The sequence below is a fragment of the Lasioglossum baleicum genome, chromosome 1 (genome assembly GCF_051020765.1).
Source record: "Lasioglossum baleicum chromosome 1, iyLasBale1, whole genome shotgun sequence".
NCBI lineage: Eukaryota > Metazoa > Arthropoda > Insecta > Hymenoptera > Halictidae > Lasioglossum > Lasioglossum baleicum.
In genome coordinates, this window is record NC_134929.1 from 23,488,974 (window position 1) to 23,514,012 (window position 25,039).

General features: G+C 43.3%; 1 protein-coding gene across 2 annotated transcripts in view; it reads right to left on the reverse strand.

The window, feature by feature from the left end:
* Positions 1-6,702: 6,702 nt before the first annotated feature.
* Reptor-bp (REPTOR-binding partner) overlaps positions 6,703-25,039 on the reverse strand; it is a 30,932-nt gene continuing 12,595 nt past the window's right edge. Inside the window, exons 2-4 of one of the 2 annotated variants that reach the window (XM_076433767.1) lie at positions 23,390-23,483; positions 13,251-13,372; positions 6,703-8,892 (exon numbers count right to left, since the gene is read on the reverse strand). In XM_076433767.1, the coding sequence (XP_076289882.1) occupies positions 8,788-8,892; positions 13,251-13,372; positions 23,390-23,483 (321 nt within the window). In that variant the 3' untranslated portion in view covers positions 6,703-8,787. Of the gene's footprint in view, positions 8,893-13,250; positions 13,373-23,377; positions 23,484-25,039 lie in introns of both variants that reach the window. The other variant, XM_076433758.1, reaches the window with a different exon arrangement.

Genomic DNA, 25,039 nt, shown 5'->3' on the forward strand with positions numbered 1-25,039 from the left:
GAGAGCCCGGCGAGAACAGACTCATTGTTTCCCTCTCGGCGAGATATCGGCCGAGATTATGGTGAAAACTCGACCTATAAATTTCAACCTTTAATACGGCCGGCCACGTATTATACGAAACCGGGCGAGGTCATATCTCGTGGTGGCGGTTCAAGAAATTCCGTGGATCCGCGATACTTTTCGGTTAGCACGGGATTCTTCCGAAAAATTCTTACGACTGGGTAACGGTAGTTCCGAGCCACTCGAGAACTTCCGGCGACCCATAAATCAGAAAAAGGATTCGCGGCCTGGGGAAAACTTTATGGCTAACCTGGTGATAGAGCGGCGCTTCGAAGACGTTGGAAGACACTTGGTATAAAGTTCCCGGGCGTGCGTAATTGCTGCGATTAGTGCAGAGATCAAGGCGATAGCAAACGGGCCAGTTAATAAAAAGATGAGTGATCCTGCAAGACGCTCTCGCACACTCTGAATGATCGCTTTAGGCGAAAAAAGAGTCATGTAAATAAATAAAGATATACACTCCTCAAAAGAATTAAGGGCTCACTTGTGCGAACCCAAAAAATTGGTCCCACTTTACGTGATCATAACTCCGTCAAAACTTTCCGTATCGATATCGTTAAACAATGGTTTGAAAGCCTAAAATCGCTAGTTTCAGATGCTCTGTTTCAAATTGTTGCTCTGTTGGTTTGCTTTTTTGCACAAGATTCTACGATAATTTTTTCGCTTTCTCGAGCCAGTTAAAGTTAATAAGCCCATATTTACTTCAATGTTGAATAACTCGAATAAAAAAAATCGCACAATATGCAACAACCACACAATTTACACAGGAAAGATAGCCCTTCCAGATGATATTAAAGCGATTTATCAAAAAAAATTGTTGCTCCCCGTGCGATGTTCCAAAGTTGCACAAAATTTTTGTTAACCGTCAATGTTGTCTTCATCTCGCTATAACTTTGTAAAAACCAACATATCAACCATTCGAAACAGAGCATCTGAAACTAGAAGTTTCAGGGTTTCAAACCATTGTTTAACGATATCGATACGGCAAATTTTGACGGAGTTATGATTACGTGAAGTGGGACCAATTTTTCGGGTTCGCACAAGTGATCCCTTAATTCTATTGAGGAGTGTAGTTTATATGTTGAGCTACAAAGAAATATACATAGCGTACAATCATGTCAGCCTAATTCCTACAGCAAGAGAACCGACCTTTTGAAATTGTAACCTCAGGAGCCTCCCTTGATTTCAGTCTGTAACAACTACTAAGCAAATTGTCTTAATTTTTCATCGCTCAGCTTGTTGCTAACGGGATCAACCGAGAGTCACACATGCAGTTAATGATTAAATCACGAAGGAATGGAACGCCGGTCGCGTTGCCTCAGGCTATTAACTCCGCCGGCTCTGAAGTATTCGAGCGGCCTGAATATTTCGAAGAAGAAAAAAGGAAAGAAGAAACGAGGAGTTGAGGAAAGAACGTCGAACGGTATCGAATCGGGTATCATCGAATATCGGTGACCTGAATTCCGTCGCTCGAGCCTGTAGGAAGATGAGGTATCAAGTGGAAGACAGAGTAATGACCGAGGGGGGGGGGGGGGGGCGCATAGGAGGGAAAAGTTGCCGGAGGGGTTGCGGTGTCTGGCGGAGGGTGAATTAATGCCGCATTTGCGTGGAATTTGCTGCACCGTCGGGGCCGGTTCCGGCTTACACGATCAAGAATCAAATATCGGCTGGCGGGTTGATCGCATCCGCGCCGCGCGCTCCGGCACCGACGGCTTTACGATTCGGTCAATCGTAAACCCTGATAGCCTGGTCGTAGCATCCAGCTTCAGGGGCGACAGCAGGGCCTCGAGCTCCACGGGAAACCCATTTCCAGCGCCGAACCGCAAGACCGCGCGTCCGACGTTTGACAGAATCCCTCTTCGTGAATATTATATCGGCGCCGTGATTGAATCAGCGCCACCAGAGGAATTCGATTCGACCTCGAGATCGAAAGAGCCACCACCCCCAACGCAACGCGTTGCGAAACAACCGGCTAGAAAAATTACCCCATCCCTTTTTAATGAAACGGGACCTCGCTCGCGGTGCTCTTTCACAAAATCCCCCGGAAATTCGGGACGTTGCGAGACTGGTACGTTTCCGGGGATGAAGTTAACCCCTGGAAAGTGTAGTCGGATGAGGTCTTCAAATGCACTCCCAAACCAAGTTGATCTTTCTTCATACCATTCGATACAGTCCACACAGAAAACCCTCTGTGGCATGTTTCAAGTCGGTGCCCCTACCACAAGGGTAGTTACAGAGTGAGTATGGTTTAATGAATTGTGCATTGATGAACATTCTACCCAACAGAACAGACGACTGCGAATTTTTATATAATTTTTGACTGCAAAATCGATTTTTGAAAAATTCCAGAAACCTTTTATATCGAAATTACCAGATGACCACGTTTATATTATTATTGTAGCATGTATAGAAAATTGTAGAAGCAATTCAGATCGACAAGCTTCGAAAAGCTTCTAGAAGCATAGTTTGTAGACGGCCGATGTGAGGTAGCAACGTAAGGGGAGCGCGCGAAAAGACGAATCGCGCATAACGACCGTTGTTGATTTCATGTTCGCGGATAGTAACGAATTCATATAAATAGAGGGTTCACGGAGGGACTCGGCCTACTTGCTATTCCGAGAGAGAGGACGAGGTAAGGACCACGGCCGCTCTTGGTTAGCAGTAGCACCCCGGCAGGAGAGTACGGCGATAATACCTGGACACCTTGTCGAGCGAGAGAGGACAGAGCACCTTCTGGTCGTTTGCGTAAAATACCACGGAACCTAGCTAGAGTACACGTGTGATGAGAGAGAATTTGTATGATTGTGATTTATAATTCGAGCGATTGAATAATTTTATATACCTCACCTTTTCCTGTACCCATGTTCCTAACCAAAATAAATCTACCTGTCCAGCATATCCTGATATATTCCTAACGTTATGGCAACATTATCAATTTCGTGACCATAATATAGAAAAGATCGTATAAAGTTAATACGTTCCAGATCAGAAGAAATGTCTTAATTCTGGAGTTAGACAGCTTCAAGGGTGAATGGTTAAATTATCAAAGCAGCAGCCGTTCCTTCGCCGTTTCCGACCAACTGCTGTAGAATTTATTTAACGCTGACGAATCCGATCATTCCGCCGCGCCGGTAAAACGGCGAGGATTCGTGCCGGTCTGAAATATTTATGCGCCTCGGGCCTTTGAGAAATAAGGTTCCCACTCGAAGACGAGTTTCTTTGGGATTTTGTTTCGCGCGAACGGCCAGGTAGGTATTATTTCCGAGGTTCCCGGCGATTCGAGATCTCCTCACGAGCACCGTGAAATTTCGAAACGGACACAAAAGGGAACGAAGATCGACCCGCGGAAGTTTTAAACGGGCGCCTGCCTTTCTTGCGTCCCTGCGCGGCGGTCACGCATACAAACTAGCCCCGCTCGCTGAATCAGGAAACAAAACTGTCGGTCATTGAATAAATTACGAAGCAAATGAAACGCGAATCCGGTCGCGCCGCTCGTAAATGTAACGGCATTATCACACAAATTAAATGAGCCCATACGCCGGGCGATTTCTTTCGCAATATCGGTCGGAGTAGCTGCGGAAGCGTCTCTCGGAAGCGTCTAACCGGATTTTCTTATACTAACTTCACTCCGAGACATTGAAGTTCCAAACGCATAACATTTAATCAACATTCGGCTGTCAGACTTCTTCAGAAATTATTATTTAAAGTCATTAAAAAGCCTATTGATAGTCTCCGGATAGATAAAGTGTTAACCCCCCCGAAGGTCAGACACATTCGAGCGTATTCGAGCGGTTTCGAGAATAAATAACAAATAGTCCAGTCAAAACGAAAAGTTGTGGAGGGAAATGGAAGGAACACAATTTTTAACTTTGGGTCTTTGTTTGGACTAGTTAGGAGGTAAACATACTAAAAGTCCCCACTCCTAGGAGATGAGCGGATGCAGGAGGGTACGTAGAAGGTCCCCTTTTTCGGTTTTCAGCTTATATCTGGGAAATTATGCGTCCAAGCGATAAGACCATTCCATACAATATGAAAGCTGACAAAATGTGCCATAAGATTGACTGGATTCAGTTTTTCGCTATCTCGTATAGTTTCCGAGATATCCGCGCTCAAAGTTCACTAATTATGCTGAAGAGTTAGCTAGTCAAATAAGGCAAAAATTGCTTTTTCACAATTAGTGAACTTTGAACGCGGATATCTGGAAAACTATGCGAGATAGCGAAAAACTGAATCGAATCAATCTTGTGGCACTTTTGGTCAGCTTTAATTTTGTATGCAATGGTATTATCGCTAGGACACACAGTTTCCGAGATATAAGCGGAAAACCGAAATAGGGGACCTTCTACGTGCCTCCCTGCACTCCGCACCTAGAAGTAGGGACTTTTAGTATGTTTACTTCCTAACTAGTCCAAACAAAGTCCCACAGTTAAAAATTGTGTTCCTTCCATTTCCCTCTACTCCCCCCTTACGAGCATTCATTGACTGGACTAAGAGCTATAAGGTTACAGAAAGACGCGTGCTGCTAGGACAGAATGGTTCATCGTGTGATAGGAAATGGAGCGCCTAGAGCACACTTTTAAGTCGCGGCCAGTCACATCGCAGCGAAACGCAGCATTATGGGAACGAGAGGATTACTCTGTTAATAAATGCGCTCCGGGAGCATTCACAGGGCCCGTTGTACTTGCGTAATAGCGTTAAACCGGCTTGATTCCGTTGGAAGCGCACAGAAATTTTTAATCTACTTGCTACACCTGAAATTCATAACGCGAGTGAGTTATGTACACGTGAACGCGGAAGCCGGCCGTGGCGCGGCCGCAACCATTGTACGGATTATCGAATTACCATACACTTTTCCTTGCTGCTTCCGTGTCCTCTCGCCGAGGGGCTTTTATTTTCACCGCTTGAACCCGCCCCCGTGTTGCCGTGTGTATCCGTGTGTACGCGATGAACTTTATACACTCGGTGGCGAGCACGCGCGACCATCGGGAACGTGTGTTTCCACGAAAAAGAAATTGAATGACCGTGGCTCATGGCGCGTGGAAATTGTCTATCGTTAACCGTCGTGCACTCGTGATTGTATCGGAGCGATCGTTACGCGTTTTGCACATTTTTTGAAAGTTTATCGGTTCTGCTTACGATTGTTCCGTGTCCCTGATTACGTTGCATCTTCGATTGTCTTAGTTTTCTGGATAGATGCACAGACGACTGGAACTCCACTCTGGCACAGTCTGAAATAGCTTACAATTAAGTGTTAGTTTCTTATTTATTTCTCTATTGTTATTACTTCAGCATAGTTACCAACAATCGGATTACTGTTAGAAGACCTTTATGCAAACTTCAACCTTTATTAATTACTAGCTTTCACCCGCGGCTTCGCTTGCACAGAAAACCGTTTAATGCCCTCGGAAATTGATATGGTTTCTCCATGAAACCTTTTAACCACCCATTCACCCCTATAGAGTTTTAATTTTATGTCATGTCGTCATCTTAGATTCCAAAACCCTTTTTCACCCCCTTAGGGGTTCAATTTTTTAAAATGCCGGAATAGGTGTTTGATTAATTATATCAAAGAGCATTAAAAAAAAAAAGGATTACCAGTTCTTTACATTCCCCTCAGTAAGCTTGTACTCTCTGTAAACTCGTAGTGCGTGTGTATGATATTGTAAATAGTGCTAGAGCTTTTATTTTATTTTATTTTATTTTATTTTTAACTGTTAATAACTTAATAACAAGGCCGAAATCGCAATTTTTTAATCATCATTTTCGTCTTATATTACCGTTTGAGAACCACCCCTTAAATTTTCTCCCACCTGTAGGTAAACACCCTGTATATATAGATTTTATAATAATCTGAAGGAAGGAACAATTTCTTGCATCGTCCAGAACGCTTGCACCAAGTATTTATATCGGTAATTACTGCCGAATAGCAATCTTTTTAAGTGATAATCTCTACTGTACACTATCTATACGAGATTAGAAGTGACTAACATAAGCTCATCGATATTGTATACAAGAACGGTTCTATGGTTTCTTAACCGGGGCAAAAGGATGAATGAACGTTCTCGAAGCACACAGTCCGTCCAGGACAGCTTAATATTGCACGATGCTTCGCAGATAGGGAAAAATCAGTTATTCCTGACATGCGGGTCATCCGATACCATTCAATTATAATTGCCAAGACCGTTAGCGTTCGGCCTGACCCGGTTCCCTCAAAAGGAACCCCACATAGACTTGACAGAACACTGGTCACGATCTTCGGTGCTCTCTGCTTCGCGTGCATTCGCTTCCTTTTTTCCTCTGCTTTCCTTTTATCGAACAACGATGACATCGTTGCACCGCGCACCGTACAGTATCAACGGTTGAGATTGTGTTGCAATCCGCGCGAATCGAAACAGAGATTTCGCTGTCGAACGTATTTCACGGCGAAATATGCAAATTCGAGTTTCGCCGGAACACGTACTACGCGAAATCGTTCCGTCAAAAAAAAAAATATGATAGCCAAGTGACATTGGAAACCAGTCTGCACTGCGCGCAGTATAGTCAGAGGACAAAATGGAGGAAAGAGAGACAGGAAATTCGGAAACGAATTATGGTCGCGAGCGTATAGAGAGCGTTCAACGTGAAAAATAACTGCGAATGATATTCCTTGAAAAATATCCATTTTTATTCGATCTGTAGACATTTTCCAGGTGTGTATAAATATATAGACATGTATTCCGCGTGCGTCTTTATATATCTATACGAACAGGTTCACGCGATATTGATAATATCTGTACAAAGTGGATAACGTCGTGCACAGTACAAAAATACTGTTTCTCGCACAGGCAAACTTGATCGCATCGCGAAAGATCGCGACGGTCACTGAGAAACGGAAAATGTGGAGACTCTCCTGGCGAATGATTCGCGAAAATAAAATCACTAGATCGTTCTCGACGATCCGCGGAATCTCGTGGCTCGTCGGACACTGCTTTAAACTTTTTTTCCATCGGTCGACTACGAGGACGCGTCGTCGTTCGTCGACGGTTCAACAGGGATATATTAAACTGTTTTTCTTTCTTATTCTCTTTCTCCTTATCCGGTAATTTCTCTAACAATCGCACGGCGAAAAGGTACGTGTAGTAGGTACATACATACGCATGAGTCTGCGAGCGCTCGAGGCTCTGTCGGCCGTTCAACGAAAATACGGTCGACTCGGGACAACAAAGGACAACTTGTTTTTTTTCGTTTCGTTCGAAAATAAAATATTTAAAAAATGATATAGATACACATAGATAACGCGGGTAAAAACAACAATATCGATTCAATTTTTCGAAGAAGAAGAAATTGGTTACGGGAGGCGCGAGCCACCGCCATTCCGCTAAATTCGGCGAATCGGAATCACTTCTTTTCGTTTTATCCACGGTCGTTCCGAAAACAAAGTATAACAATAATATTCCGAGGGACATAACAATATCGAAACAATTTTTTAGAGAAAGAGGAAGCAAAAATGCGCAGGTGACCATCATTAAGCCCGAACCGTTGGAGTTACGACAATCTTAGCCTTTCTTTTATCCGAATCCGTCGAGAAGAAAATACAGAAACGATAAATGCTCGAAGAAACAAAACTATCGGATCAATTTCTCGAAAGATAGAAACGGTAGCAGAGATGGTGGTCAGAAACGTTACCAGCCGCCATACATTTCAAATAATCGAACAGAACAATTTTTCTTTGTTTCATCTACATTTTATCCGTCGGAAGCAAACTATGTAAACAATATATAACAACAATACGCATAACGCGGAGAGCAACAACAATGATCAATTTTCCTAGGGAGAAAAGAAACAAAAATGACAACGAGAGACGCCAGCAACCACCACTGACAATGAGAATTGTTGATCTACAAAAATGTTTCTTTTGCTATTATCCACGTCTTTCGAACAAAAACTATAAAAAACAATATTTATATACAACGTGGGGAAAAGCAACAAGGCCGATCTAATTTTTCTAGAGACAACAGAATCAAAGATGGCAACTGGCGGAGCTGGCAACTATCATTCAGTTAGGATCGTTAACCTACAACAATTTTTCTCTTGCCTTTTCATCCATGTCTATTGAAAAGAAAATATAAAAACAATATTTATAGATAACAGAAAGGGAAAGAAAAACAGCACTGCCAAATTATCTTTTCTAAGAACAGAAAAATGAGATATGGCGGCTGGAAACAGTAGCAACCATCACATTGCTTTCATATACGTCCACCGAAAATAAAATATTCTAACAATATTTACAAACAACGCGGAGACAAAACAGCATTACCGAATCAATTTTTTTTAGAAACAAGAAAGGCAAAGATACTACTTCTCCTTTTCGCTCGTCCACTTTCATCGAAGGGAAACTGCAGGAACGATAAATCCTGACGAATCTGCAGTGTTGAATCAGTTTCTCGGAAGATAGAAGCATGGCGACTGTCAGACGCCACGGAGCAGTAATCGTCGAACAGGATGCTGTGTTCATTCTTCTTTCTTCTGTCGTCGATGGAAAGCGGACGTGGCGAGAAGTTCGAATCGGAAGTAGTTTGCGTTTAATTAACTTCCTCGGTTCGCTGAAGAGGGCCACCTAGAAGACATGGGGAGGCTAGCTCGCGGCTACCAGAGTCGTATCGTCGCGCGGAAATAAAAACGGGACAACAAAGAATGCAGAAGGCGAGACTCGTGAAGACGTTGTCCATGACTCGTGTTGCTCTACGGTTAGTTGACCATCTTCTCCCGTTTCAGGGAGCCGAACTCCTCAAGCATCGTCTGTAGCCCGTCGGGAACTCGACCGGCGTCCAACTCTTGCCCCCACTGTCGATACTGAAAGGAAATAAAGGATGGCGGTTACAAGACTTCCGGTAGACATGCGACCTGCGAAGGCGAATCGTTTGTTATACCTATGGGGAATCCGTACGAGGAGAAATGGTGCAGGGACATGGCGTGGAGTGGCGCTGGGTTGGTGAAGGGTTTCAATGGTCTTCCTCTTGCTCCTCAGATGAAACGGGAGGCGGGATTGTAGACGACAAACACGGATGAACGCGATTCTCGATAATGCTGGATCCAGGACCAGCACGGTAACAAGTTCCACGGTGTTATTTTAAATTTTGTTGGTTATGCCGGTCGGGCCACCGATCTACGCCGAGTGTTTGCTCGGCTTCATTTTTTAATGCTCGGATCGCGGGCGATCGAAAGCAAACACCACAAGTCCGCTAAACGAATTTCGCGGTCTCACGTACTTCCCAGTATCAGGGAGTTTTGTGGAAAAATAACTGGTAATGGAGGCGCGCTCTTTCCAGATGCTTCCGAGAATATTTTCATCTTTGGGCAATTTTGATCTAGCAGGCGATTCCTGGCGTTCTTTCGCTAAAATTGCACAGGGAAAAATAGATATTCCTGCATCGCATCTAATTACTATGTTACGAGCCAGGGCCGCGAGCAGCACGAGTGGCCGGCGAAGGGTTGTTACTCTAGGAATATCGTATCAATTTGTTAGTTAAGATACGCGGACGAACCCAATGCGAAATTGGGGAGCCGCTAGGATTATAGACAGCGAGGACGAACCTGACGCAAAGTCGGGAGCCTCTAGGAATGGAGTCAAACGTAGACAAACCTGATGCGAAATCAGGGAGCTGCTAGGAAGGTGAAACTTCGCGAACGAACCCAATGCGAAATTGGGGAGCCGCTAGGATAGTATAGTTTTCGTGGACGAACCCAATGCGAAATCGAGGAGCCACTAGGTTGGATAAATCTCTGTTTGGACAATTGGAATGTCGCGAACGAACCTGATGCGAAATCAGGGAGTCGCTAGGATAATTAGTAAGCCTCTCTTAACTAGTATAATTTAATTGATACAATCCGAGCGGTAAGATTGTATCGTGTAGGGACGTTCAATTACTTGATTATGATATTGGACAATAAATATCGGTTTAATGAATTTGCGTTAATTATCAAAGAACACAAATATATTCTTACTGCAAGAATTCGTATTACAATTGTGTAATTATCGCGAATGGATTGAATTTAGAATAGAAAGAATTGAAAGAAGATATTACCTAAACTAGGTTGCACGGTGTTGACGCACTGGCAATGCAGGGGTCTCGGAGCAACCTTATCACTGCCTAATAGATTTTACACCGAACTCGCGGAATCTATAAAGTTAAACTTTGATTCGAACGGGAACTTTAGCCCGATCTCACTGGTAGTTGACTTCCGAGATGCAGCACGATGCGACACGATTCGTGATTACAACAGTACTAGCCCACGAGAGTAGAAATGCAAGGGCTTACATATCCCTGCAATGACGGGTGGCACTTGTCAGTACCCTTCAAGTGAACATTCGTATTTTGTCAACGACCAGTTGGTCATGCGTATATTTGGGCCCTAAACTGAACTAAACAGCTTTGTTCGTTTATCTAGGACGGTTCCTGCAAGAGATGATATTGAACACCTGTTCGTCATCCGTAACAACAACGACGGCCTAAAATCTTGTTTTCAGATGGTCCGTGCAACCGCGACGATTTATCTGGGGCATCATTCAGGCCTCTTTCATGGCCGCACGTGTGTTCCCGATTAAATAACCGTCTTCCTTCCCCGTGTGGACGAGAGTCACAATTTCTGCGTAATAGTGGCGTTCCGTCTGCTATTTTCCCTGCGCTAATATCGTAAACTTCGAATGGGACGCCAGCCGAGTAGGACTCTCGGACGTCGCGAAGTTTTTCTCGCCGAATCGTAAACCAGCCGCGTTTTTTACTTTTTCTTCCGTCCTTTGCAAAGGAGTAATGCGAGCCTCGAACTTCCCGGAATTAGTTCTGGCACCTGCAACGTGCTTGAAAGGCCGCTGCGAATGCAGTAGAAAATCATGTAACTTTCGCTCGCCGGTTGCCACTATTCAACCCCCTGTTACGATATTATTCGACTTGAATTTCTCGTTGATTTATCGGATAGCGAATGTATATCTTTTTAACTTTTTATTTTTCGATTCGTCCGCAGATTTGATTCGCAATACGCAATTCGCAGCGTATCGGCAAAGGCACGATTTTACGTCCAAAAATGAAACGGAAATGCGGGCTGAAATGTTTTCGAGCGAAGCTTCATATTCGTCGAAATATAATTCGAAACTTTGTGGATCACGCGTGCACCCGAATACGGTTAATGTGTCTGATCACGGTTCGCTTATTCTACTTGTAATAAATACAGCGGCGCGCGGCGCGATATTACATATTACTGGTCTCTGCCGCGTTCTATTTAATAAATAATGCCGTAACGCGATGAATATTTGCAACAGAAAAACAGGCTTCCTGAATGCCGTATTCGATACAACATTGTAAGAATAAAACTACACCAGAAACTATGCTCAAATTTTTATTTCATTATCCTTTCCACGTTTGTGTCCCGCATGAAAATAAATAAGAGACGATTCCCAGAACATATTACGCCTACTACACTCCTCAAAAGAATTGAGGGATCACTTGTGCGAACCCGAAAAATTGGTCCCACTTTACGTGATCATAACTCCGTCAAAAATTGCCCGTATCAAATATCGTTAAACAATGGTTTGAAAACCTGAAACCTCTAGTTTCAGATGCTCTGTTTCAAATTGTTGCTATGTTGGTTTTTTACAAAGTTATAGCGAGATGAAGACAACATTGACGGTTAACAAAAAGTTTGTGGAACTTTGAAACATCACACGGGGAGCAACAAATTTTTTGATAAACCGCGTTAATATCGTTTGGAAGGGTTATCTTTCCTGTGTAAACTGTGTGGTTGTTGAATATTGTGCGATTTTTTTTATTCGAGTTATTCAACATAGAAGTAAATATGGGCTCTTTAACTTTAACTGGCTCCAGAAAGTTGAGGCTCTACATAATCCTGAGGTCGTAGACAAATTTTAAGACCAGATTTGAAATCAGCGTGAAAAAATCTACGGGAAATGATATACATATAGCATGTTAAAAAAAATTTTTTCAGCGCGTGGTGCTGGAGAAACCACATTTTCTTGAAAGTCTACATGTTTAACGAATTCTCTCAACGTTAAAAAGCGTTCGTACCATAATCTCCCTATTTTTCCCATATTCTGCAAAGTTTAAGCTTTAATTTTTTAAAAATTTCATCGCTCTACCTCATTTCTATCGAAAGTTCTTTGATTTTTAATCGAGTTTGGTCCAAATTTTCCACTGTGTATTCAGAGATGTCAGGCAGCCGCTGTACGTGGCGCGCTAATTTCTGCGAAGCACTAACTTCAAACACAGCTGCCATAGGTAAAAAATTGTCGCAGCGAGTTCATGGGGTACTCAATCGAATCGGCAGAATCTCTGCTTCAATCTGACGTTCGGATCATGGTGTTACGATCATTTCTCGCCGAGATATAGCGAGTTAAGGAAAAATGGAAAATGTGCATTTTTTAAGCATATTTTCCGAAACACCGGGCATATCGAAATGTTAATGAAATTGAAAAAACAAATGGAGTGCCTTGAAGGGAAAGAAACGCTCTTTCTATTGCTTGTTTGCACGAGATTCTACGATAATTTTTTCGCTTTCTAGATCCAGTTAAAGTTAAAAGGCCCATATTTACTTCAGTGTTGAATAACTCGAATTAAAAAAATCGCACAATATTCAACAACCACACAATGTACACAGGAAAGATAGCCCTTCCAAATGATATTAACGCGACTTATCAAAAAAATTTGTTCCTGCCCGTGTGACGTTCCAAAGTTGCAAAAAATTTTTGTTAACCGTCAATGTTGTCTTCATCTCGCTATAACTTTGTAAAAAACCAACATAGCAACAATTTGAAACAGAGCATCTGAAACTAGAGGTTTCAGGCTTTCAAACCATTGTTTAACGATATCGATACGGCAAGTTTTGACGGAGTTATGATCACGTGAAGTGGGACCAATTTTTCGGGTTCGCACAAGTGATACCTTAATTCTTTTGAGGAGTGTATAAAGTTAAAATTGTTGAATATGTATAAACTATTTTACGAACAGGAGCTTCGAAGCACCACGAAGGTCTCGAATATCAAACCGAGATTGATCAGGACCTTTATTATGATCTATGCGAGGGTTGCGCAGACAGTGACAAAAGGAATAGACATGGTTCGCGCGAAGAATGAAGACGAGAGACAAGTCGGAGCGAAGGAGGTGAGATAAGACGAATGGGAATTTTAAAAGGAGTCTCACCGTCTCCAGCTCCTTTCGAAGAGCGAGCACAGCCTTCTCGCGGTCGGTCACCAACTCTTCCAGGTATTGATACCTCAGCTTCTTCCGAGCGCGACACTCCCTCGCACTCTGCCGACTTCGCTCTGCAAAAATAAACGAGGAGAGACGAGTTAGCGAGAGAAAGATAGAGGGAGAGAGAGAGAGAGAGAGCACTCTCCGAGTTCCATTAAGACCATCGCACGCTTCATCGTGTGTATACTGGCCGGCGCGGCACCGTTCTAATTTCGTGCTTCTGGTGCCACCTACCCGAAGATGCACGGGCATTTGAATTTTAAATTTCTTCTGCTCTCGTTATGCCCAGTACACACTTGACTCCACGTGCTACTTCTCTGTCGAATTCGGCGCTGCTTGCAACGCTTAATTGCTTGTAACACTCGTACAGATATCAGATTTTAATCGAGATCGGTACACTCTCGAAGCTATGTTATCAATTCTCTCTTGAATTTTATCATTCTTGTAATACTCGAATGTGTACAAGTCAATTACAATTTTTCGTTAGAGGATCTATCGTAATGTGTGCCGATGTATTGAGAATAATTCATTTCATTTCATTCTATTGTTCTTGTAACTTTAGAAACGTTTTCAGTCAAGAATTTTGTTGGAACTTTATTGTTGTTTCTTATTCTACTTATATATTATCATAATTAGACTGCGAATCTTTTAGCAGTTATAACAAATATGGATTGGTTATTCTCAAAAGGGGAAATGTACATTTAATATCTAATAACTTCAGCTTCGTTCAATTGATTTGGACAATTTTCATATTGCACGAAGATCCGCAGTCTAATTTGTAAAAAGATGAGACGCATAAAAGTACAAATATAATAGCAATAAATTCGACATGGTTTTATTAAGCCTTAGTTGCTCTTCATTTTAATTGTGCATTCGCCAAAACGCACATGTATTGCAGCATAAAATCAGTTATTTTGATAAAGAATTTGTTGAGCTTTCTTAAGCCTCGCACCCATGTATTCATATTACTCTTCAATGTTGTACAAGACTTATACTTGAATGAAATTTAAACAAAGAGAGAGAAATCGATTTTTCAAAGACGAAAAACCTTGTAAACGAAACCAAACAAGAGGCCACGCGAGCTCTGTACCTGCGGTGAATTTTTCACGCGGAATCGAATCGCTACGGGCGGGAGTCGATAACGTCGGCTTAATAATTCAAAACGGATCTCTCTGGCGGTGCCTGCTGCCCTCACGATAAGCAGAACGGGAATTCTAATAAAACGGGAAGGTATTTTTTAAAGCGATGTTTTCTTGGACGATTCCCTGCGATCTTGGTGCCCAAGTGAAGCGCGAACAATGCGCAGCGTCGACGTCGAAATGACCGTCGCGGAAAATACAATTGTCGAAACGGCCGGCTGTAAAAATTCAACGGTTAACGATACCTGGAAAAGGCGATCGAGCCCCGCCCGACGAACCGACGTCTAACAGAGAACGTATTTTGCCTTCCGTATAAATTCGCGAGCACGTCACGGCGTGTATGATAACGCATAGGAATTGCAAATGCGAGCTGTGAAAGATGTATAAACTCTTGCTCAAAGTGCCGAACAAACGAGCGCAACAATAATGCTGGGACGCGTATTTGCGTGACGAAGTGGTTAAACTTCGCCCGCTATTCGTGCACACTTCGCGAATTACTTCACCGTGGGACATCTCCGAGCTGCTCGGGAAATTATTGTTATGCTTTTTATTGTAACGGATAAATTGAAGCGGCCGGGCCCACCGTAAAACTAATACGCGAGCCGAGCGCGAACAGAAGCGGTGCAAACGTGTAGGTCGCAATTCTATCCGATGGAAAAAGAATGAAAAATGAAAAGGGAAATGTACTCGTAGCAAAGCTTTCGGCGAAAATTCGGTCGGGAAATTCGTCGACCGTGTGAGCCGCTGAATGCCGTTTTGTTCGTGACCATTACTGATCGCTCCAATTTGCGTTAATTACGTTGCCGGACGAAAATATTTGACCACTTGGCTGAAGAATCTTTGATCTTTTGTGTTAGGAGACACACACACACACACACACCGTGGAAAATCTGGTATAACTGAAGAGTTACTGTAGACTATTCCGTGGACTATTGTACGTACTACGTACTGGTCAAAATAAAGTACGCACCTCGAATATTTTTAAAATTACGTTTATAACTTCATAGTTTTTACAGATGTAATAATTATGTATTTGCACAAACAGAAGGTTTCTTAGTCTACTTTTAAGTTTTAACAAAAATAATTCCAAAAGCATGAAACATCGTACATTAGTCAAGCCCGTTACGTCTGTTGTCATATTTTCCTCGGACAAAATAAAGTACGTACTAGAGTGTTTATTTACTTTCAGCAATAGTGGCATGTAGGCTACCTTTTCTTGCGGTTGGAGATAAAATAATGTTTACAAATAAACGTATTAATAAAGTTTCAGTTAGCCATCAGTGCCCTTAGAAGCAAGATTGTATCATTCCATTGCGAATAACATGGAAACGAAACAAATTTCCGTACAAATTAGAAAATTAATAGTTGACGACCAGCAAAAGGGGCTCTCTAATAGGAAAATCCGTGAAAAATACAATGTTAGTGAAGCAGCGATCAGAAAGATCTACAGAATATTTGTAGAGCTTGGCAAAGTAGCCGATAACATCGGTCGCGGACGGAAGAGGAAGACAAATTCAGTCGAGGATCGTAGAATTATCCGGGAAACGAAGAAATATCCGACTGTTACTAGTCGTGTAATCAGGGAAAACGTGCAACTCAACATTTCTGAACGAACCGTGCGCTGGAGACTTCGGGAAGCTGGGCTGCGGAGCAGTTTTACACAGCATCGAAAAACCTTTAATTCGGAAAGTTAATAAATTGAAACGTCTCCAATTTGCAAAAAAATACGTCGATAAGCCTGTGGACTTCTGGAAAAAAGTTATTTGAAGTGATGAGAGTAAGTATGACCTGTTTGGTCATAAACAACGAACACGGGTTTAGTTGAAGCCCGGCGAAAAGCTTCTGGATAAAAATGTCCAAACAACTGTCAAGCATGGAGGAGGCAGTTTTATGGTGTGGGTGTGTTTTGCGTAGTCGGGTGTGGAAAATCTCGTCAAGATCGATGGTATTATGACAGCAGACAAATACATAGACATCCTCAACGAGAATTTAGAGGAGTCTCTGCTAAAGATTGGTCTGGAAGATGACTTTATCTTCCAACAAGATAACGATTCTAAACATACCGCGCATAAAACTACTGCTTTCTTTCGTGCTTCGAGGATGAAAGTGCTAGATTGCCCAGCACAATCGTCGAATTTAAATCTAATTGAAAATCTGTGGTCTATTTTGGACCAGAAGGTTGGCAAGGGTGACGTAACGAATAAATTCAAGTTACTCGAAGCTTTGGAAAAGGCGTGGGGAAACATCGACGAACAGCACATCCGGAATCTCGTCGAGAGCATTCCTCGGCGTTTGCAAGAGGTCATACAAGCAAAGGGCGGCCATACAAAATACTAGTTCTCAATTAGAACTTAATCTTCACTCTTATTATCACATGCGTACTTTATTTTGTCCAAAGAAAATATCCTTATAAATGTAACGGACCTGTCTATTGAAAAATGTTAAATGTTTTTGAAATTATTTTTGTTAAAACTTAAAAGTAGACTAAGAAACCTTCTTTTTCTGCAAATACATAATTATTATATCTGTAAAAACTACGAAGTTATAAACTTAATTGTAAAAATATTCGAGGTGCGTACATTATTTTGTCCAGTACATTTTATAAATATAGTTTTGGCTGCTGTAATATGAACAGCAACAGTGCTATACCGTATTAATATTTTTCGAGGAAGACTGATGCAAGTAGTTCACATTTTTAAGTTTTTATTATTTCTCTCTTCCTTTTCTTTATTGGTAGCTTGGCCGCGTAAAAAGGAAAATAAAATTGTATGGCAGACTTCTCAAGGTTTTCGTATGCCGCAAATGCATGGCATCTTTTTCTCGTTAAGTAGAAACAGCCAGAATTACTCAGACATTATCCCTAGCCAACGGAAATCTAAAGATTGCGGAATGGAGATTATCCCGAAGAAAAGCTTCGGAGAAAAGTAAAATTGTCACTGTTGTAAATATATCCGCGCATAGAATCGTCCAAGATCGGTTCATTTACAAACCAGTGGACGAGTAGACGCAAGTGCAAATAACAATTCTTTTCTTGGTAAAAACCGCGGAAACCCAGCGGCGGCAATCGAGCGCCACAATTAACCGAGCAATTAAACGAGCTATTCATTAACTGAAATTACGGGATCCGGCGTGTTCGTCGCCCACCGGGAACCGTTCGATGCCGGAAAAACGGGGCTCGGTAAATATTCCCGGGTCCCGTCCGCCGGAGCTGCCATAAATTCCGGGAGCAAAAATTACAAACGAAAGCGAAGAACGCGCGGCACGGCGCGACGCGGCCGCATTCGACGTAACCATCGGACGATAAATTCGCGCGACTCAAAATGTGACGGGCGATTTTTCACCGGGTGGTCGGGACCAGCGCCCGTGGCCACCACCGGGTCCCGACGAATGGGGGCAATGTCATTGACTCGCTAGCAAGATGCCGCACAGTGGTCTGTGTTACTAATAAGCCATGTTCGATCGCAAGGGACCGTCCACTAGAGTATCGTACTCTCTCCATTCACCCGAAGGCTGCGAGAATGACGAGTCATTAAGGGTGTGTTGAACGGGAAGTGCAGCGTTCGGCAATACCCAATCAACACATCGCCTTGCGTATATCAATGAAACGTCATTGAAATCAGCCCATAGACTGGTTCGAAGCCTTCTCCACGACGAAGAAGGTTCCCCCGCAAATTAAAAACAAAGGTCCCTCGAAACAAATGTTCCCACTAAACAACAATTATCTAATATAATAACGCAATCGTAATCTCGTACGTAACGAACGTTCTTGTTATCGCTCTTGTCACCATTTTCGTGGTCGGACGAAATTTTGGGAATCGTCGCGCCTTCCCACGCGTCCAAGGCAGAGTCTGTCAGAGTAGCCTTGCCCGACGAGTCCTCCTGGCAGACTCGGGACGAAACGCGGCTTTTTCAACTGTAAAAACTAGTAGATATTCACAAACGAACAAGCCAGCAAGAGAAAAAGTCCCAAATCTTGATCCAAAACGGATGAATCTTTCTCATATGGCAAGTCATTGAGACAGAGATATGGAAACAATAAGTTTTTTCCTCCATGTTTATGCGGCGACCATCTGAATCGATGATAATATCCCGCGCCGACGGTGCATTGCCGCGATAAAGTCTTTTACGATCAGACGTCGCGGTTATTATCGCGTCTACGGCTCACTAAACCTGTCTTTTACGCACCAGTAAACGTACCACCCTCGCACCAGATCTGCTTTTTGCCAATGTATCCTGGAAGAAGACTTCGCGAGATCCTCCAGCCGGATTCGACGCAGCTAGACCTGCGATTTTTCGATTTTTGGATATGTTGTAATTAAACTGTGGATTTTATGAATTTATAACAAGAATGTATAGGTGAAATATAAAATTGTGAACACATTCGAAGAATTTAAAAATATTATCATGTTCGACTTATTAAAATAATTGAACGAAGAAACAGATTCTGCCTTTTTGTTGTTTTACAATTTTTATTATTGCATAAAAATGTACGGTCTAACAATTACAGCAAGGGTCGGCTGTTGGATCAAATTGTTCGTCCCGAACAGTGCACGAGACATACGCTGTTCTATTCAGAAGACTGTACAGAATCCTCCCGCGTAAGAATTCGTAATTCATAAATTAATATTCTCAAAATCCGAGTGTGGCGGAAGGCAAGATCGGTGTCGTACAGTATAAATCAAGAAGAATCGCGGCACCGTGACAGGTGGTCGACGAAAATTGGTTGGAAAACTCATGTAATCGTGACGCCGGCAGTTAATGCGTCCGCGGGCCGCGTTAAAAGCCGGTGAGAAGCAAATTTGCGACTCCATTTAGAGCTAATCCGCGTCGTCTAGACAGAACCGAGAAATTGCGCGGGGCTTGAACAAAGTCCGGCCGTCGTCGGTGGAAAAACGGAACCGCTGCCGTCCGTCCCGACGGGATCCCGTCCGCGCGAATGAAATTACGGGAAATTGGATTTACGACTCTTACACGCCGTGTGGGGAAACAGATCGATCGACGCAACGGTAGAAATTGCGACCGACAAGATACCGGGGAGAAGTTGGGGCCGTGGGTGGGCCGTTGGTTGTACAGGGTGATTCACTGGGTAGTGCACTCGAGGCAATATCACCGCCGAAACTTCTTTTGATTTTTCAGTTTACAAACACGAGCACGCCGCCGCGCCGTTTTCGTTGGGGTCAACATTGACAAATCGGGAGATATCTGGGATGATAGCGGGGGAAATGCTATAGTTAGAACCCGAGTGCTGTCACGTAGGTATAGTGTAGTCTAACCGAGATAGTGAGACGTCGTGATTTGTGTAGAGGCTGAGCATCCCATCACGACCCTACGGTACAGACCATGACGCCACTACTAGTCCACTCAATGAATGCTCGTAAGGGGGGTGTAGAGGGAAGTGGAAGGAACACAATTTTTAACTTTGGGACTTTGTTTGGACTAGTTAGGAGGTAAACATACTAAAAGTCCCTACTCCTAGCAGGTGAGCGGTGTACAAGGGGGCACGTAGAAGGTCCCCTTTTTCGGTTTTCCGCTTACATCTCGGAAACCAGCGATAAGACCATTCTATACAAAATTAAAGCTGACAAAACGTGCCATAAGATTGATTCTATTCAGTTTTTCGCTATCTCGCATAGTTTCCGAGATATCCGCGCTCAAAGTTCACTAACTGTGAAAAAGAAATTTTTGCCTCACGTTTTTTTACCTTATTTGACTAGCTAACTCTTCAGTACAATTAGTGAACTCTGAGCGCGGATATCTCGGAAACTATGCGAAATAGCGAAAAACTGAATTCAATCAATCTTGTGGTACATTTTGTCAGCTTTAATTTTGTATAGAATAGTCTTATCGCTAGGACACATAGTTTCCGAGATATAAGCGGAAAACGAAAAAGGGGACCTTCTACGTGCCCCCCTGCAGCCCGCTCATCTCCTAGGAGTGGGGACTTTTAGTATGTTTACCTCCTAACTAGTCCAAACAAAGACCCAAAGTTAAAAATTGTGTTCCTTCCATTTCCCTCTACAACTCTTTGTTGACTATACTATAGGTAATCCCATTATTATGGGGCAATTCGTGGCACGTGACGTCATGTAGTCCCTCTCAGAGACTTTTTGGAGGTCGTCTGCCTTCCAATGACGGAAAAGCAATATTGGCCTGCTCGAGTGGATCACCCTGTACACACGAGGACGTCGATTCAACCGCTGGAAAAGCGTGGAAAGCGTGGCAAGCCGGCCGCTCGCGAGGGAAGCGGATACGGAATTACGGAATCGCGTACAACAAGAATATAAGAGGAATCGCGCGGTTCGGCCGCAGAGCCGGGAATAGCGCGGGATTGCGGACGCGAAAGTTCGTTGGTCGTAAAACGAGCTTAGAGTCCGACGCCCGTCCACGGAGCTTTCTCTCTCGACGTTAGAAACCAGTTCGAATGTGCCCAGGGTGAAACTGCGAAAGCTATGGCCGCGCCGAGCGACTGCAACGTCGAATCCGCCCGATGGTTTCAGTCCACGCGATTTTCTTCGGTGCACGAACCAGCGAGAACAATCTGGAGCAACGTTTCTCAAAGTTTAGGACGTATTAAATTCTTAATGGACAGCGAAACAGTCGCTGGTAATTTGTGGAAGCTTGTCGGAAAGTTCTCGTTCGGTATTCTTACGAATTCAGACAACCAGTGCAAAGCTATCAGAGATGAAATGTTGTGTTGTATCATTTTCTTCGCAATCTCGATTAACTACTAAACCGTACACTTCAGGAAAATGTTCGAATGAAAGAGTTATACACCGATCAAAGACACAGAAAAGCTATAGTGCTCTCGTAAACAGTCTATTTCGGTTGTCTGACTAATACCGATTCTACTTAAGGTAACCAGAACTGGTTTTATGGGTATACACCGGAGGTAAAGCAAAGTTATGGACCGACAGTTTCTAGGAAACTTTGTGACCTGTACGCGATGCTCTTGGTAGATCTAGAAGCCCGCATAATCTTCAACTATACTAAGTAGGTATGTTCTCGTAACTCCGAACTTCCAGCTATCTTAATCGAAATCGATAATCTTAAACGGAACGTAATGTGCTTCCTACATGGTCTCCTAAAAATGTGAGACACCTCGAAGTGCGCATTCCATTAGCATAGATATAGATCAGAAGGTTCTTCGCCGCTTTGCGAATTCAGATTTTGTTTAAATCAGGAGAAACTGTGCGAATAATATGCAGCTACATGCTACAATTTTTTATGTACTCTATCCTTTTCTTTCTAATAATTTTTCACAAATACAACACGATGTGTAGAAACGAGAAAAGATCTTTCGAGAAGTATACCTCCGAAGGGTGTTCTGAATTTTTGAAACTGCTTGTACTCGAACGTCCGTCACCGGGAATACAAGTCTGAGAACACCGAGAGCCCCGGAGCCCTAATTTCGCGACCAAGTTCGAGTTACAACGACTATCCCGAGCACTCGAACACCCGTATAACAGGATTCCAGTCCAGACCTACTTCAGTTGATTGAAGCAGCTGCGAGATTCGCGAACAGTCTCAGGGCGATTCGAAAGCCGACTGCGCGGTCTTCAAGGTTCACCCTTCGCGGAATTCTAAAACACAGGGAATATTCCATCGTCTGGGAATCCCTGGAGACCGGGATCGAGAACATCGGTTCCCAGCGCCAGGTTGACCCGACATAAATATTCATTCCGCGGTACAGATAAATATTCCCAGGGTGTCGCGCGAGTCCCGGGGCCACTCTGCCTCTGTCGCGCGATCAACAGACCTGTAATTCTCACCTGGCCCATGTAACTCGGCCAGTTACATCCTGTTTTCGAGCTTAATGCGCCTGGCTCTCGCCACCAACCCGACTCCTTGGCCGAGAGTGTTCTCGGGTTTCCGGGGAAATGAGAACGAGAACGGTTCCCGTGTACCTTTTCGAGCGGTTAGCCGAGCTACATCAACGCGGTACGCTAATCGGCCGGAGCATGGCTCGCAAATGCTTTTCTTCGGAATCATGGTCCTCGAAGGCAGCCCCCGGTAGAACCGCGACTATCCCGGCCCGTTGTCGTTCCGCCGGATAATGGGAAAGTTTGGCTAAACACTTTGGAAATCCCCTGTTTATGCGGGATCAGGCTCTCGAAATTGCAAACCTGATTTACGTCGATATCGTAATATCGGCGGCCCGGACTATCTCCCGCGATAATTTTGAATTATTTCGCTACCATAATGCACCCCTGGGCTGGGCCCACTGGTTACCCTGGATAGCATAGTTGTATTCGCTCGTTCCTTACAATTTATCCCTCTAAATGAAAGTCTATCTACACGCGGAATCCTTAGCCTTATCATTTTTATACGAAGTATTAATAGTTACACAAATCACAAATCTACACTTATCATCCACTATACAGGGTGAGTCCGAAGAAACAGAACATTTAAATATCTCCGTTAACATGTGGCCCTTCAAACAGTGTAACTTTGTCCTAAGAAGTTTTTTTGTACAACGAAAAGTAACGGAGATATTTAAGTGTTCTGTTTCTTCGGACTCACCCTGTATTTTAATTTCAGCACCTGGACATTTGTCTGAACAATTTTCATTATACGGAATTGTGTGTATTCGCCCTTACTACACTTTCAAGATAGCCCAACTTTTTGCTTGAGTAGTATAATTACGACACTTTTATGAGAACAAAAACTTAAAGAACCACACGATATGATTAGAAGTTTGCTTAGGATGAATATAAGCATACCGTAGTGTGCTTAAAAATTTGTACGAAATATGGTAATTTCGCGCGATGTAGTTAATTTTGAGGAAACTAAATCGACAGTCGAGAGTTGCCAGTGGACGTTCAAGTTCGGTTTAAACCGCGATGTTAATCAAAATGGTAATTTCAGGCGTCTCATCTTGGATATTGAACTATCCTTTAAGGATTAGCAGAATTAAGTTGGATTACCAAAATGCGTTACCTAGGATCTTACCAAGCTTGGCTTTCATATCCGTCTTATCGGACGCTTTCCTTCCAGGCTTGCGTCCCCTCTTACCCCCCTCTTTCCGATCACCGCGAGATCCCTCCTGCAAAGACAAAAAATTATTGTCAATTAATTCACCAGATATTTGCTCGTCAAAGTCCATTCCGCGCTGGAAAGAAAATAAAGTTGATCGGACTTATTTCTTCCTGTCTGCCTTCAGTGCCTTTTGCTGGATATTTTATCATTTCTATCCTACTCAAATTTGACGTTAAGTGTTATGGACTTATATTCCAATAGTTTACGATATCGATTTAAAATTGAAAATTGTCTCTGATCACAGATATAGTGATCAGAGGTATTATAATTTAGAACGTATCTGTTTAGTACATCCATATCTTTCTATCAAATCTATCATAACTAGGTCACAAAGACAGAGGGCGGCTTCCACAAAATCATTTCTCCTAGTCACGACACCTTTTCTTACCAAATATCCACCTCTTGATCAAATCTATCACAGAATAGTAGCTCCAAGCTGCCGCTATCTCGCGAGTTATCTAAACCTGTTAAAAATTTCACAGAAAGCAGACACCGGACGATTAACAATTATACAGTCTATTCCTTTATACGCGCGTCGACTCCCGAGAGGCTGTTAACCATCGGCCACAATCAATACCGCAAACTCAGGTCCGTTCATTGAATAGACACGAAATCTGTTATCCTACATCATACTTCCATTATCGTGGTCTGAAATTATTGAACGCGGAAGACTGCAAGTCTGCCACCCTGTCGCCCAGGTTCCACCCTCCGTGGACAGCCGAGACGAGTATCGACGTCCGAGTAATTGAGAACGCGACACGGAGGAGAGAAATTTTATACATGTCACCGAGAAAGTCTGGATCAACATAGCAAGCATCTAACGTCGAAAATCAAAAATCACTTCCGGATAGACTTGAGAATGCGAAGTTCGAAAATAGAAGACACGAGTCCTCGCGTGATGCTATTTTGATCCGTCGAGATGGTGTCCGCAGTCTTGATTAATGCCTCGAACGACTTGGTTCGAGCTCGCGGGAAACAACGGGCCCAACGTTTTCAATGGAAACAGAAGCTTATCGAGTCACGAGGAACGGCTCGTCGTCTGGGATCCGCTAAAAGCTCCGCGCGGAACCTCTATCGAGCCTGCCTAAGCGTTCACAACCACCGACGTCGACAAATATCCACCGACGGATAACCGTGCGTCGAATAACATTTCCAGAAGATGCGTCTCGACTCGCGATCTAGGCTTAGCCGACTTTGCGACGCTATGCCTCCTACCCCAGTCTAACGATTCAGCTTCCATACGGCTCGAAACTAAAGACACGGCTTTCAGAGCTGCAGACAAGTCCCAGCGATGGCTTCAGCTAATCCCTGGCAGCTAATAAAGTGTCCAAGAGAAGAGTCGAGTCTTTGATCCTAAGAGCTTTGCTTTTTCCTAGAACTTGTTGATCCGAGTGTCGGCTTTAGTCGTCCGTTGACTTACACTTTACTGGAGGATGACACTATCTTACAGTTCAGTTTGGGGGCGGGGGTTATCTTTGTTCATACGAGAGACTAAAATAATAAGCGAACGAAGAGTCGTTTCCATACTTTTTCAAACAAATTACTTCGCCGAGAGCACTGGTA